Here is a 14,982-nt window from a genome sequence, read left to right as displayed (position 1 = left end):
ACCCAGAAGGAGGCAGAGCTAGTACCAGCAGGTACAAGGCATAAGAAGAGAGAGATTTTAGTGCGTCCTTAGGAAAATTCTTTTACCCAGCCAAACCCTCCAGCAGCAGGTCTTGCAGCCTTGGCAGGTAGTGAGTGCCCTGTTGCCGGATGTGTGCAAGTACTGATTGTGTGACCCCTGGTGGAGGGGAGGAAAGGAGTTGAAACATCAAATGGGGATTTGACCAGATAACCTTGAACTCCCCCTGAGGCTGACATTCTTTTGCCCGTTTTTTACAGGTGGTGCTCATAGCTCTTTGTCCAGTGCTTCGGCCTTGGTCCGGGTGCCTTCCCACAGAGCAGCGCTCTTCACCCTGCACAGCCCTGTTAGGTAGGTAGAGCAATGCAGACACCTGTCCTCCTGTTAAACCCCGCCCTGGCTGCCCAGGGAAGCCTGGAGGGGACTTCAGTGGTGGAAGCAGCCACTGTAGCCGCAGTGGATTCAGGGGAGTCCCTGAGGTCTTCCCAATAAGGCTCAGAGTGCGTCTCTGCTCCTTTCCTGCCCTTGAGAGGGAGGTCAGGCGAGAGTGATCTTGTGGGGAGGAGGCAGGGACTGGGCTCAGTGCCCGGATGCCTGGCTCTCACCCTGGCTGTGCTGCCTGCTTGCTGTGTGACTTTAGGAGAGTGGCTTTCCCTCTCAAGGCCTTGGTGGCTCTTCTGTAGAAGAGTAGAGTCCCCATAAAGAGGAGGTGCAGGAATTCTTCCCAGAGACTTTGGAGAGGTGAGAAAAATGGGGGTCCATTTGCCAAGTCTCCAGACTTGTTGACCAGAGGAGGAGCACCCGAGGCGTGTGAGTCATGGGGAAGTCAGATGAGTCATGCCCACTGGGGCCAGCTGGCAGGGTGGGGCCCACCTGACTATCAGATTCACAGGTGACCTGCTGAAGTAGGCGGGGAGGTGGGGGGAGGAGTGCAGAGTCCTGGGCTGGAAGCCAGGAGACTGGCTCACCTCCCAGCTGCAGCCTCGGTTTTTCCATCTGTAAGACGGGTGCCTTGGTCTCCCCTACCCACCTAACAAAGCTGCTCTGTGGACCCAGTGAGCTCGTAGATGCCAAAGGGCTTTGTGACCAGTGAGACAGGAAGGATCGCTACTAGGGGGAATCGCCCAGCTTCCAACACCCAAACAAAAGTGAATTTCTAATTAGCAATTGTGCAAGAACCCAGGAAAACACCTCTCCGGCCCACACCATCCCTTTTCTGCCAAAAGGAGAAGGGGATGAATGCACACAGGACTTACACGTCTGCTGTGGCCCAGCTGGCTTCCAGATGGTGACACGAGCCGCCCACAGCCAGAGCGGTTCCTCTTTCCCAAAGCTCAGGTGAAAGGGCTTTTTGATGGTCCCCAGGATGTTGTACCCCAAAAGCCAGTGATTCCCGAAAGGCCTGCTGGGCCCAGAAAGGTGACTCGCCCCATCAGCTGCTACCCAAAGGTTTTGGTGACAAAGAGGTGGCCCTAGTGCTGCCCTAATAGGAGGAATTGAGGGCCAAGTCTTGGCTCTGATGCGCCTGCCTTTGAGACTGAGCCCTGACAACTCCAAAAGCCAAGTTACCTCAAAGTGATCTGTCAACAAAAAGAATGTTATGCCCTGTTGATGCTTTTGGTAACTGTGACACAGGGGCCCTGTCTTCCATAGACCCTGCAGGGCCAGGCTGGCATAGGCCCAGCTGAGCACCCATCACCTGAGAGCTTTGCTTATTCACTACCCTTTACTCCTCTGCCCCCTGCAATGTACCAGCCCTGTGCCCACCTCCACGGAACCTTGGTTCAATCACAAAGGCCCCAGTGACCTCCTCAATGTCCAATCTAGTGCTTTCCTCAGGATTCCATGTACCAGTCTCTGGTGCAGTTCTAGAAACTCCCTCCTTTTGCTTCTGGGAGGCTGCACTGTCTGGTTTATTTCCTCCTGTCTTTTTAGTTAGGGCCCTGTTTATCCTCCTGACTTTTTTAGTTAGGGCCCTGGGTTTTTTTCAGTTAGAGCCCCTCCTCTCTTTTTAGTTAGGGCCCTGTTTTTCTTTTTCTTTCTTTCTTTTTTTTTTTTTTTTTTTTTGAGACGGAGTCTTGCTGTGGTGCCCAGGCTGGAGTGCTGTGGCATGATCTCAGCTCACTGCAACCTCCTCCTCCCAGATACAAATGATTCTCCTGCCTTAGCCTCTCGTGTAGCTGTGACTACAGGCTTGTGCCACCACACCTGGCTAATGTTTGTGTTTTTAGTAGAGACAGGGTTTTACGACGTTGGCCAGGCTGGTCTCAAACTCCTGACCTCAAGTGATTTGCCCACCTTGGCCTCCCAAACTGCTGGGATTACAGGTGTGAGCCACGATGCCCGGCCCAGGGCCCTGTTTTTTCTGCCTCAGCGTTCCCTAGGATTCTGCCCACCTTCTTGTCTTGATATATGTATGTAGGTTCATTCATTCATTCATTCATTCATCCATTCATATCTTCATTCATTTGAGAGATATTTAGCCTCTGAGCTGGGTGTTTGAGAATCAGCAAAAAACAAGACCTTCCCATTCCTCATGGGTCTTCCGGTAGATCATTATTTACACCAAAGATTAATTCTTGCTGTGAAGGAAACGATCGGGTTATGGGAGCGTGTGGGATTGGGTGGGAGTGGTGAGGTCTTATCTGGACAGATCAGGGAAGCCTCCCCTAAAAAGTGAGACCTGAAGAGGGAGAGGGAGGTGGCTGAGTGAGCAGGGAACGGAGGAGCCCCCCAGGCGGAGAGGCAGTCTGGGTAAGGCTTTAGTGTGGGGGAGTCCTTGAAGAACTGAAAGAAGCGAGGGAGGCTGGCCAGGGAGGGGGCATGGCAAGAGGAGGACCTGGGGGCCAGGCAGCATCTAGGTTATGTGGGCTCTTGAGTTTGGATTTTATGCTAGACCTCTGGGAACCATTGGAAGTTTTAAAGCAGGAGGGTGACTTGCCCAGATTTCATTATCAGAACCCTTGAAAGAGACAGACACAAGGACCATCCTGATAAGCCGTGAGGGTGCAATTTTTGGTTCTTCCACAGCAGGGTGTCCTGATGCTGTGCCTCAGTATGGGGCTTGTCACTGGGCAGTCCTGGGAAACGTGTACTTTCCCAGAATTCTTTCGGCTCTTTGCATTTTTTAGTTTACCCGGTCAGCCCTTGCTGAGCTGCTGCACTGGAGAGGGAGGTGAATCAGACACCACCCGGCCCTTGGATATCCACTCTAATCCAAGACGGAGACAGTGGCAGTTAACGCCCAGAGTGCTCTGTGATAAGTGCCAAAGGGCTCAGGGAGCCAAAGAGTGCCTTTCCTACTTGAGAGTCAGACAAGGCTGAGAAGGGGGAGTTGGGCATTCCAGGCAGGAAGGCCCCATAGGCGAAGGCTTGGCCGCTGGAGGAGCCCACTATGCCTGGGGGCTAGTGAGCAGGAGTGTGAGGGTTGAGGTGGGGAGCTGACCAGAAGACCTGGTCAGAGAGGTTTTAAATACTGGGTTTCTATCCTCTGGGTACCAGGGAATCATGGACAGGTCTTCAGCTGAGGAGTGACTTGATCCATGGGATTTCAGAACAATCAGTCCATGGCAGGCAGAGTGGAGGGTGGATCAGAGGACGGCAGCGCTGGGAGCTGGCTGGAGAGAATGAGTACCATTGCTGAAGCCTTGTCACTCCCCCCACCGCACACACACAGCAACATCCTCAATGCCCCTTTCTGTTCCATGCCCCTGTTCTGTTATCCCCGCATTGGCCGGCCAGCCTGAGCTGTCCAGAGCCCTTTCACAGCAGCACTGGGGTGTGTTAAACCCTGGACTCCAGAGGCAGACAGGTCTGGGCCTGAAACATCACTGTAGCCCTGACTTGCTCTGTGCCCTTGGACAAGTCCCTTACTCCTCTCAGCCTCAGTTTCCACATCTGTGAAATGGGGGTGATAATAGAGTTGGTGATGATTAAACAATGGGGAAATCAAGTCCTTAGCACATGGCTGGTGTATAACGATGGCTGTGTTAGCTTTGTGTCCTTGTCGATTGTAACAGCTCAGTCCATGTTGTAATCTGCCCCTCAGGGAGTTCTTGTCTTTGGACGTAAATCTGAATTCTCAACTAGAAACAAGATGTCCCCAGCAGCCCCAAAGAAAGCCTCTAGTGGGACACTGAGGGGACTGGACATGCTGTTACACTCTAGGATCCGGCACAGGGCTGGGCACACAGAGGCCTGGACTGGGTTTTATTTGTCCCTATATCCCCAGCACTCAGCACAAGGCTGGCATAGGTTGGCCAGCTGGCTGGGTTCTCAAAAGTACTAAACAAAAAAATGAAATTAAAAAAAATTGTTGACCTTGGACATCATCCCCCAGCACCTTCATTTTACAGCTGAGTAATCTGGGGCCCAGAGAGGAACAGTGGCTCATTCGAGGCCACTCAGCCCCTCCGTGGCAGGCCCTGGACCTGTTCCTTTCTCCCTGCTCACATGTTTATTACAATTCTAATTTTTGAAATCCTGGTAAGTTAAAAATGGCATCGTGTCCCACCTCCCTAGTTTACATTTGGGGAAACTGAGGCCCAGAGAGTGATAGTGGCTCCCTCAGGTCCTCAGAGAAGGAGAAGCAGGAAAAGGGCCTCCTCTCCACAAAGCATACCCCCACTAATCAGCAGTAAGCAGGCAGGTTCTTCCCCCAAAACCGACTACTTCGTGCTTAAGGAAGCAAAGCAGAGTGTGAACAATAGTTTCCTGAGGAAGTGTTGGGTTTTAATTGTGTTGAGGAGAAGAACCATTTCCGGAACTGTGCGTGCCCGTGATGCCTGTGGAGTTGGCTTGGCACAGCTATTTCCAGACTAATCCTGAGTCCTATTTATAGGCTGAGATGATTAGGTTGGCCTGTGTCAGGAGAGGCCCACATAGCTCCCCCTAGCCTAGTGATGGCCGAGGAAGAAGCCCTCGGGGGCAGTTCTGACCTGTGGGTGAGTAGCACGGGATCTGGGATGGTCCCCGAAGCCAGCTCAGAGGAGGGATGCCAGGGAGACCCAAGGGGAAGTCCCACTCCTGACTCTTAGTTCAACCACCAGCCAGGCCCTCTGCAGAGATGAAACCAGTTCCGATCCTATTCTCTCCCTGCTTAAAAATCCTCAGTGCCTTGGATCAGGCCAGGACTCCATAGCAGTCAGACCCCTTCTCCCCCAGGTATCCACTGTCTCAACCCCAGCCATGCCTCTTAAACTGTTTATGCTTCCCTGTGCGGGCCACACCCCTGAGCCTTTGCTTCTGTTGTTCCTACCTCCCCAAAGAGGAAACTCCATTTGTCCTCCAAGGCTCTGCCCCAATGCCCCTCCTCCGTGGCTCCCTCGGGCGTGGGTGCTCCCTCCTTTGTGCTCCCAGGGCCCACAGCTACTTGAATGACTATTGGTGTTCCTGTTTGTGTGCCCACTGGGTCAGGAAGTCCCAAGGCAGGGCCTGACACAGAGAAAGAAAGGAGACAGTTTGTGATTGAACAGCCACTGTGGCCATCATTCTCCTTACCTGTCTGATGAGAGCTGATCTTCATGCCACTGTGTGCGGTAGGTATTTTTTAAAGGTGTGTAGAAGTGAGAGTCAGACTTCGGACTTCAGAGTCAGACAGCCCTGGGTTCCTAATGGTGTAACCCTGGGCTGAACCTCTCTGAGCCTTTGTTCCTCCATCTATAAAAGGAATCAATGCCAGCCATGGGTTTTGGGGAGGATTCAACAAGACAATGCTTATAAAGTACTCATCATGTGGCCTCATCACAATGGGCATCTATTAGCATAGGAGGTGTTATTTGCAGGTGGGGACGTACATTGTGGGGACATCCCTATCTAGGGCCCCACACAAGGGAGTGGCTGAGACTCCAAGTCTCCAAGTCTTGGAGCCTCCGACTCCACCCTGTGTTCTCCCTCCCCTCCCTCTCTTGGCCCCCTGGGCCTATTCTGTTCCCCAGATCAGGGAAAGCTTTGTTTGGCAATTGTTTTTCCTAAGAAGTTTCCTCTGTGGGGCCTCTGGGTGACTCAGAGCCCTGAGTCACTGGGAGGCTGAGGACGGGGGAGGAGTGGGAGGGAGGCGGAGGGAATGGAGAGAGGAGAAGAGGAAAGGGCTCTAATTCTAGCCCTGGCTCTCCCACCATTTGATCAACTAGGTCTGACCAGGCCCGTCTCCTGGCTAACCTCAGTTTCCCCAAATGTGAAAGGAAGATGTGGGCCCAGTCCTGGCTGAGCCTCAGAATCACAGGTTCCCAGGCCCCACCCTAGACCTACAGACTCAGAGGCTGGGGGTGGGGCCTGTGAATCTATTGTTTCCTGAGCTCCCTGGGTTGATCCTGCTGCACACCTGGTCCACAGAGGTGTTAGGGAACCGCTGGGCTCAAACCTGCTCCCAGCTGGGCCTCAGAGCAGCTTGGCCTCTGGTTGAACTTCACTGACCCGCAGGGAGCGCCCTTCTCTTGCAGAATGCTTTCGCAGAATAGTGCACTGGAAGCGCGTGGGCTTTTTTTTTTTTCCTAAAGAAAAAACAGCTTTATTGAAATATAATTTACATGATTTATTGGAGTAAATTTACATATAATTTACATACACATAATTCACTCAATTCAACAATGTTTAGTAAATTTATAGAGTTATGCAGCCATCATCACAATTCAGTTGAGAAGATTTTCATCATCCCCAAAAGGATCCCTCATGCTTGCTTACGTCCGTCTCTACGCACACCCTATAGCTGACCACGTATCCGCTTTCTGTCTCTTTGTTGTTTTATTGTTGTTGTTTCGTCGCCTAGGCTGGATTGCTAGGCTGGAGTGCAGTGGCGTGATCTCTGCTCACTGCAGCCTCAACTTCCTGGGCTCAAGTGATCCTCCCACCTCAGCCTCCTGAGTAGCTGGGACCACAGGCACACGCCATCACGCCTGGCTAATTTTTGTATTTTTTGTAGATGGGGACTTGTGGTGATGCCCAGGCTGATCTTGAACTCCTGAACTCAATGGATTCCCCCCGCCTCAGCCTCCCAAAGTGCTGGGATGTTAGGCGTGAGCCACCTCGCCTGGCCTGCTTTCTGTCTCTCCGAAGATCCAGACCTGTGTTCATTCCAGCTGGCCCTGTGGCCTCATGCAAATTATTGCCCTTCGATTACTCCTCTGCATGAGAGGGAATAATCCTACCCTCCCTGTAGGGGGTTGTTGAATTTCACTAATGTGCACAGTGTCTGATGCACCCGAAGAGCTGGGTACGTGGGAAGCTGGTACGCAGGGCACAGGACATAACACAGATGCCCAGGCACAGTTGGCACAGGCCTAGCAAACGTTTTAAAGCACTCACTGTGTGCCAGTTTCTAGACTAAGCATCTTACATGCATTACCTACTTTAATCCTCGGGTGTGAGTATCAGTTCCATTTTATAACTGAAGAAACAGGCACTGAGACGGGAAGTCACTTTTGCAGGCTCACATAGATGATAGTTGATAGGGCTGGGAGTCCATCCCAGAGCCTGTCCTCCCTAAATATCATCCTGTCCCCTTCCTGATGTGAATCATTAAGCAAGGGACAACACAATTCATAGATCCAGGACAAGGTTTATGGCACATACTTCTAAGGGGTAGGACCTGGTGTGATGGACTCACAGGCATCTCAGAGAGGGGATCTGGGAGATGGAATGAACACAGGTCTGGATCTTCAGAGAGACAGAATGCAGGCCAGGCGAGGTGGCTCACACCTATAATCCCAGCACTTTGGGAGACTGAGGCGGGGGGAATCCATTGAGTGCATGGTACAGTCTGTCACAAAACAGACATGACATGGTGCATGAAGCATGACCCAGGGTGTAAGAGGCATGAGATGCCACTACAAGGGAGACACACGGGACAAAGCAAGAGGAACGCAGGGCCTGGTAGGTGGCACAGTTACAGGGTATATGACACTGGGCATGACAGACTCTATGATGCAGAGACATGGTACTCAGGGTTTGAGACTTGAGCTATGGCAACTGGACAGGCTCTCAGCCACTGTGAGACCCTTTGTCACTGGGGATCCTCCATTATGTTGGTGCCTGGGGCCCCAGCAAGCAATGGCAGGAACCAACTTTCTCCTCTTCACAAAGGCCTGTCTGGTTTTCTTTTTCCTCCCTCCTCCTCCCTGTCTCTTTGGATGCCAAAAAGTGGGAGTGCCCCAGAGGAGTGGTGGCCAGAGTAACCCCTGCCATCCCACCAGCTCAGACAGGGATCAAGGCTTGGGGCCAAGCCCACGGCTCAGGAAGGGGTTGCCAGGCCCCCAGATTCCCTCTCTGAGATAGCTGTGACCACTGGCGTTGGCTGGGGCGAAAGCTGGGTAATTTTCCTCTAAGCTGTCTTCCCTCTGCTCCCCTCCCTGCCTGCTGGTGCTGGCTGTGAGCACGTCTGCATTCCAGAGCTTAGGAGAGAGAGTGAGAACCTGCTGCTGTTGCTGCTGTTAAAGTTGAAGAAGTAGATTGCTAACAGCTGCCTTAGGAGGGGGTGGATGTGCTAGACAGGAGGCCGTGGATTGCAGGCTAACGTTTCTTGAGCTTCTTGGCACCTGGCACTCACTACCTCATCTTGTCTCATTTACACAAAGCCCCAGTAGCCCGATGAGGAGACAGGCCCAGAGAGGCAAAGAACTTACCCAAGGTCACACAGGGAGGCAGAGCCAAGGCTAGACCTTGGTCTCCCAGAGCAGGCAGATGAGGTTGTATAGAGGCGATGGCACAGGGAATGTTGTCGGGGGGTTAGTGGGCAATGAGACTGCAAGGGCTTGCGGGCCCCAGATCATAGAGGACCCAACTCAGGAGTCCTGACTTCTTTCTGTCTGCACTGAGGTCCATGGAAGGGATGATGCAATCTGTATGGGTGATGGGCCCAGTGCAGGGAGGGTTTAAGGGAGTGAGGGAGCTGATGTCATGATCCCAGGGAAAAGATGGGGACACCAAACCAGGACAGTGGCTGGAGTGTGGGGGTGAGAAGTGGGTGTAAAGTGGGGAGGAGGTGAGCTTGGTCTCTGCTCTGGTCTTGGTGGGACGACTGTGGTTGGGTCCTGCCTCCAAGGGTATCCCAGAGGGTTCCAGAAGCTCCCACATGGACAGGGACTTGGAGGACAGTGCTGGTGACTGGGCAGGTGCCTGGACGGAGGTGAGGCCTAAAGCACACCCGGGCACAGAAGGCAGCACCCACATGGGAGCCCAACTTCATGCCAGGGACTGTATTCTAGGTGCTGGATCTTGTTTAAATCTTCCAGCTGGCTATGATTATCCTGTAAGCTGGGGAAGGAAGAAAAGCATTCCAGTACTGTACCTCTGTTTGGGTTAAAGGAGGGGAAAGTACTTTAAATAAAACCTATTAGAGTTAAAAGGATGAGTAGCCATAAAAATATCTTTGTATCTCTGATGGTTCTATTGTAGTCAAAAGTTTTAGATAAATTGTGAAGAATCTCTAATCATGCTATTTGGAGTTTCTCTTTTTAAAAAAATACAAGTTATTGTATATACTTAAGGTATATAACATGATGTTATGGAATACATATACATAGTAAAAAGGTTACTATAGTGAAACAAATGAACATACCCATCTCTGTTGGCATAGAAGTAATTGCGATTTTTGCCATTACTTTCAATGACAAAAACCACAATTATTTTTGCACTGACCTAATAAAATCTGCTCATTTAGCATGAATCCCAAAATACAGTACAACTTATTCCCTATAGTCCTTGTGTTGCACGTTAGTGCTCTTTTTTATTTTGAAATTTGTATCTTTGTTATTTTTAATATATAGAGAGACAGGGTCTCACTGTGTTGCCCAGGTTGATCTTGAACTCTGGGGCTCAAGCAATGATCCCTCCTCAGCCTCCCAAAGTGCTGGGACTGCAGGCACGAGCTCTCCAGACTTGTTCATTCCACATATCTGCTACCTTGTGCCCTCTGTATCCTCATTCGTGGATTCAACCAACCACAGATCAGAAATATTTTTTTTAGAAAAGTGAAAAATAATAAACAACAGTAAAAATAATACAAATTTTACAAACAGTACAGTGTAACAACTATTTACATAGTTTATTGTTACATAGAAATTTACATTTATATTTTTATGTAACAACTACAGTATAACAACTATGTAAATACCAATTACATTGTATTAGGTTTTATAAGCAATCTAGAGAGATTAAAGTATAATACATGGGAGGATATATGTAGGTTGTGTGCAAATACTGTATATAAAATATACCAATATATAAAATCCTATGCCATTTTATATATTGGTGTACAGCATCTGCAGATTTTGGTATCTGAGGGAGGTCCTGGAACCAACTGATCCCCCGTGGATAGGGAGGAACAGCTATTCTCTGATATATCTCCCCACTGGAGTTTTTTTTTTTTTTTTTTTGAGATGGAGTCTTGCTCTGTCACCCAGGCTGGAGTGCAGTGGTGCAATCATAACTTATTGTAGTCTCGACCTCCCAGGTTCAAGTGATCCTCCCACCTCAGCCTCCCCAATAGCTAGGACTGCTGGTGTATGCCATCATGCCTGGCTAATTTTTAATTTTTTTGTAGAGACAGGGTCTCACTCTGTTTCCCAGGCTGTTCTCAAACTACTGGGTATAAGCCATCCTCCTGCCTTGGCCTCCCAAAGTTCTGGGATTACAGGCATGAGCCACCATGCTCAGCCAAGAGCCCTTGTTCTCTTGGGTGGGGCAGAACAGGCGAAGTCAGAGAGGAGGGGAGGGGGTGTCATAAGGAGTCTCATGGAGGGGATTGGGTAACAAGGCTGGCTCAGTAGTTGTTGGCTTGAGGCCCTCTCCTGAGATGCATCGCCATCCCTGGTACCAGCCTTGTTTGGAACCCTCCCTGTCTCCCTTGCTTTGGATGCAAAGACACAGAGGTAGAGGGGTGGGTATGAGGTAGGTGTAGGGCAGGTATAGGGGCCAGTAAGCTATATGTGTGTATAGGGTCTGGACACATGCTGGGGGTCATCTTTGGACTAGTTATGCTTACTGAATACCTGCTGTGTGCCAAGCACAGTGCCAGGGGCTCCTTCAGTCCTACTAGACACCCCACCAGGTTGGAATCTTCACCCTATTTTACAGAGGAGGAAATTGCAATGCCACAGAAGGTGCCACTGGCACAAGTTCCCTGGTGGTAGGGATTTGGGCTCTGTCCAGATTCATCCCTGTACATTGCCTCAGATTCCTTAGGTTGGAAGGTCACTCGTCCTCACCCTGTTGGTCATTTTTGGTATCTCCGGCCCACAGAGACTCTGCAGGCACTCCTGGAGCCCGTTGTCTTTTCCCTCTTTGCTGCACCTGCCCCCTTTTGTCTTTCTCAGGGAGTTCTCCCTGCAGGGTGCCTTTGCAGGGCATGGTCCTCGGATCCCTCACATTTATGGTCTCATTTAATCCTTTCAACTAGCCTTCAAGAAAGGCACTTTGACCCCGATTTTCCACATCCAGACAATGGGCTCACACATCTTGCCAGAGCCCAGCAAGGAGGAAATCTTGGCTGTAGTTGATATGGGAGGCTTGGGGAGAGAGAAGGGCTTTGTTTGGAGCCAGCAGGAGGAGGGATGTGGTGCCATCATCTGGTGTCCTGCATCATTCATTGTCCCCATCAGGAAGGTGGTTGGCCTGGGGAAGCTTCCAGCATTCCTGGTAGATCCCAGTGAAGGATGAATCTGATCCCTAGGCAGGCAGGCGGGTACCCTGGCCAGATGCACAAACTTGTTTGCTTTTCGCCGTGTGTCTTTTAGCATCCTTGAGTCCCAGGGCCTGAAGGGTTCTTAGACATGGGCTGATTTTCTTGCCACCTGCGTCCTCTCAACCATATCACCACTGGGCAGCTCATTATCTATCTGGAAAAGGGGAAGGAAACCAGCATTTGTCTTTCCTTTTTTGTTTGTTTGTTTGTTTTTAAACTGTGTTGACATACACACAACATAAAGTTTGCCATTTAATAGGCTGGGTGCGGTGGTTCACACCTGTAATCCTAGCACTTTGGGAGTCCAAGGCAGGCAGATCACTTGAGGTTAGGAATTTGAGACCAGCCTGGCCAACATGGTAAAACCTTGCCTCTACTAAAAATACAAAAATTAGCCGGAAATCACTTGAACCTGGGAGGTGGAGGTTGCAACGAGCCGAGATCACGCCCCTGTACTCCAGCCTGGGCAACAGAGTGAGACCCCATCTTAAAAAAAAAAAAAAAAAAAAGAAGTAAGGCATTTTTAACCCTATCTTACACATAAGGAAACTGAGGCTCAGAGAGATAGACACTTATCCAAGTCTCTCCTTTAACAATAAAAGCAGCCTCCTTTATATGTACTTACTCTGCACCAAGCGGTGTGCTAAGTCCCAAATGTTCTTTACCTTATTAAATTCACACAACTACCCTCAGAAAAAGGTATTATAATCCCTGTTTTATAGATGAGGAAACTGAGGCTCAGAGAGCCAGAGCGACTTGCTCAAAGCCACACTGCTAATAAGTGATAGACCGGGGACTTAAACGCAGGCATTTCTGGTGGGAGCTCTTTCCACAGTCACGCACAGAAGGTTGCTCTCTGTTTTTCTCCCTCTTGGAAAGTCCTTCCCCTGCAGAGCAGGAAGCTGCCTCCTGTGGCTTCTCCTGCTCATTCTGACTCCAGCTGGGCATTGTAGACCCTGCCTTCCCCTGCAGCTCTGCAGAGCCTGTGTCTCTCCAAAGTCTTCTGCTGGTTCCATGGTCCCAGCATCTGCAGCCAGGCCTCCCTGTCTTGCTGCAGATTTGCGTTTGTGCCTGGGCTCCCCAGGGGTGGGTGGTGGGGTGCTGAAGGGGCTAGGACATAGTTATTTGCAGCCCTGGCTACTAAGCCACCACGCCTCTCAGGGCCATTTCCTCCCCGAGAGCAGAGGAGACAGACTGCTGAAGTGGGTCCTAGCAAGAAGGGCCCAGAGCTCAAACCCATGGCCAAATCTGGATGCTTCCAGGGCATGGGGTCTTTGTCCAGCCCGGTCCCAGCACTAGGTGGGGTTGGCTCTGGAAGCTGGGAAAGGGCCATGGCTCTGGTCCCTGAGACAGTTGGTCTCCTGGAGTTGGCTTCAGCCAAGCCCCGCTGGCCACCTCCCCAGCAGCTGTCCACTCCCAGGATGGATTTGGCCAAAGCAGCAGCCCAGCCAGCCCCGACGGGGAGCACCGCTGTGTCATGGAGACCCAGGCCTCAGTTCTGGCCTGGTTTTTGAGAGAGCTGAGTTCTAGATCTACTCTGCCAGGCACTTGTTTGGCTTTGTGACCCTGAAAAGTCACCCTCTTGTTCTTGGTGTGATCATCTACAAAAGAGAAGACAGACTAATGACCACTGACTGCTGCTAATAAGTCCTGCTCTGAACAACATACTCCAGCAGTCTCACTCCTGTTTCCCCAAAAGTCCTGCAACTGGGCATCACTGTCCCTGTTTACAGATGAGTGACCTGAGGCTCAGAGAGGGAAGGTAACTTGCTCCACCTTACACAGCCCAGACCTGAACTCTAGCGTCTTACTGTGAAATCTGTAACCTTTCTCCCGCACCATCACATACTGAAGGCAGGCCTCTGTACAGAAACCAGGCTGCTCAGAAAGAAGAGTGCTTACTTCTGGGGAGCTCCTGTGCGTCACATCCTGGGCTTCCTCACTGCTCCGTGCTGTAGGTACCATTCTCCCCCTTTTATAGATGAGGAAACTGAGGTCTTGATTGCAGGAGCTGAGTCCAGGTTCGAAAACCTGTCCACAGAGCTTGCCAGAACTTGTCCAGGCCCTGTCCAGTTTCACTGGGTTTCATAACTGGCTTCTCTTGTTTACTGACCATTGTCCCAGTTAGCAAAATCCCTGGCCGGAAGGGCGGGTGCTCCCGGGAGGACCAAGAGAACAGCAGTGAGCCAAAAAGCAAATAGACTCCAAGAGAGGGCTTTCCATGAGTGCCTGGCTGCCTGGAAAATCAAGAACAACAGTGTTTGGAGTAAAGAGAAAAGAACAGGGTGGTGTCTTCCAGGCCCAGCCAAGGCCTTTTTGTACACTGTGGAAGGGGCGGGGGAGGCCACCTCCTCTGGTCTCTGGTAGCTGTCCTGGGAGTCCCACAAGGTTACAGAGGGAAGGAGGGCCCAGAGCTGGTTGTGTTGTGGAGGTCCTGGGTCAACTACAGGGGAGAGACCCCAGGGGGACATGGGCAGTACAGTCCCCATCCTGTGGCAGACACAGATAATCTGCCTACTGCGTGCCTGGAGGTGGACCCGGGAACAGCTGAGATCAGAGGTCAAGGAGATCTCCGAGGTGCGGAGAAGCGCAGAGACCAGGACGTGCTCATGTACTGAGGTGGTAGCAGAAGGACTGCCTCCAAATCAAAGGAACCATGCCAGACCTGAGTGCCATGTGGCCCAGAGTGCAGGTGCCACAACCAGTCCCGCACTAAGTGGCCACAGCCTGGGGATCTTCCAGGCCTTTGGCCTGGGCACTCACATCAGGTGTGTGAATGGCTAGAGGGCTTTCCCGGTATCATCTCCTGCCCTGGCCTGGGAAATGTCGTGGGGACGGCTGCCCCGGAGACTCCTGGCTGCCAGGTTTGACTCGGGCTTGATTGATGTAGCCTGTCACCTGGAAAGGGCGCTGCTGCTCCCTGCCCGGGCCAGGTGGTGCTAGGAGCTCCTGCTTGATCTCCGCACACAGAGCCTGGGCTCTGAAACCAGTCAGACTTGTGTTTGAATCTCGGCAACACTTCTTTCTAGTTGAGTGACTTGAACCTCCCTGAGTCTCAGTTTCCCAGGCTGGGCCCAGAGGTGAGGTGGCATGCTGCTGTCAGTGACTGCAGTGCCTCCTTCCTCAAGTCAGGGGCCGTGGACTGTCTGATCCAGAAGGGCCTGTAGAGGTGACCTGGTCCAATGTGCCCATTTTACAGATGGGAACCCTGAAGCTCAGAGACTTGTAGGTCCTGGATTTGGTTGTACAACCAGTATCTGGGAGTGCTGGGACTAGGAAAGAGGCTT

The 14,982-nt window shown here is 51.3% G+C and overlaps 1 protein-coding gene and 1 pseudogene across 10 annotated transcripts in view; one reads left to right on the top strand and one right to left on the bottom strand.

The window, feature by feature from the left end:
* GSN (gelsolin) overlaps window positions 1-14,982 on the top strand; it is a 64,423-nt gene that overhangs the window by 12,880 nt on the left and 36,561 nt on the right. For 5 of the 10 annotated variants that reach the window (XM_005580908.5, XM_015436768.4, XM_005580907.5 and 2 more), the window contains exon 2: window positions 279-369. The exons of 1 other annotated variant lie outside the window; for it this stretch is intronic. Coding sequence is in view for 1 of the 9 variants with exons in the window: in XM_065530129.2 (XP_065386201.1) it covers window positions 4,920-4,961 (42 nt within the window). In the remaining 8 variants the exon portion in view is untranslated. Of the gene's footprint in view, window positions 1-278; window positions 370-4,880; window positions 4,962-14,982 lie in introns of those variants that run through there. 4 more of the 10 variants (XM_065530129.2, XM_065530132.2, XM_065530133.2 and 1 more) reach the window with 1 other exon arrangement.
* LOC135967375 (putative uncharacterized protein GSN-AS1) lies at window positions 366-838 on the bottom strand (annotated as a pseudogene).

Source organism: Macaca fascicularis, chromosome 15 (genome assembly GCF_037993035.2).
Source record: "Macaca fascicularis isolate 582-1 chromosome 15, T2T-MFA8v1.1".
Taxonomy (NCBI): domain Eukaryota; kingdom Metazoa; phylum Chordata; class Mammalia; order Primates; family Cercopithecidae; genus Macaca; species Macaca fascicularis.
This window is presented reverse-complemented; position numbering and strand designations above follow the sequence as displayed.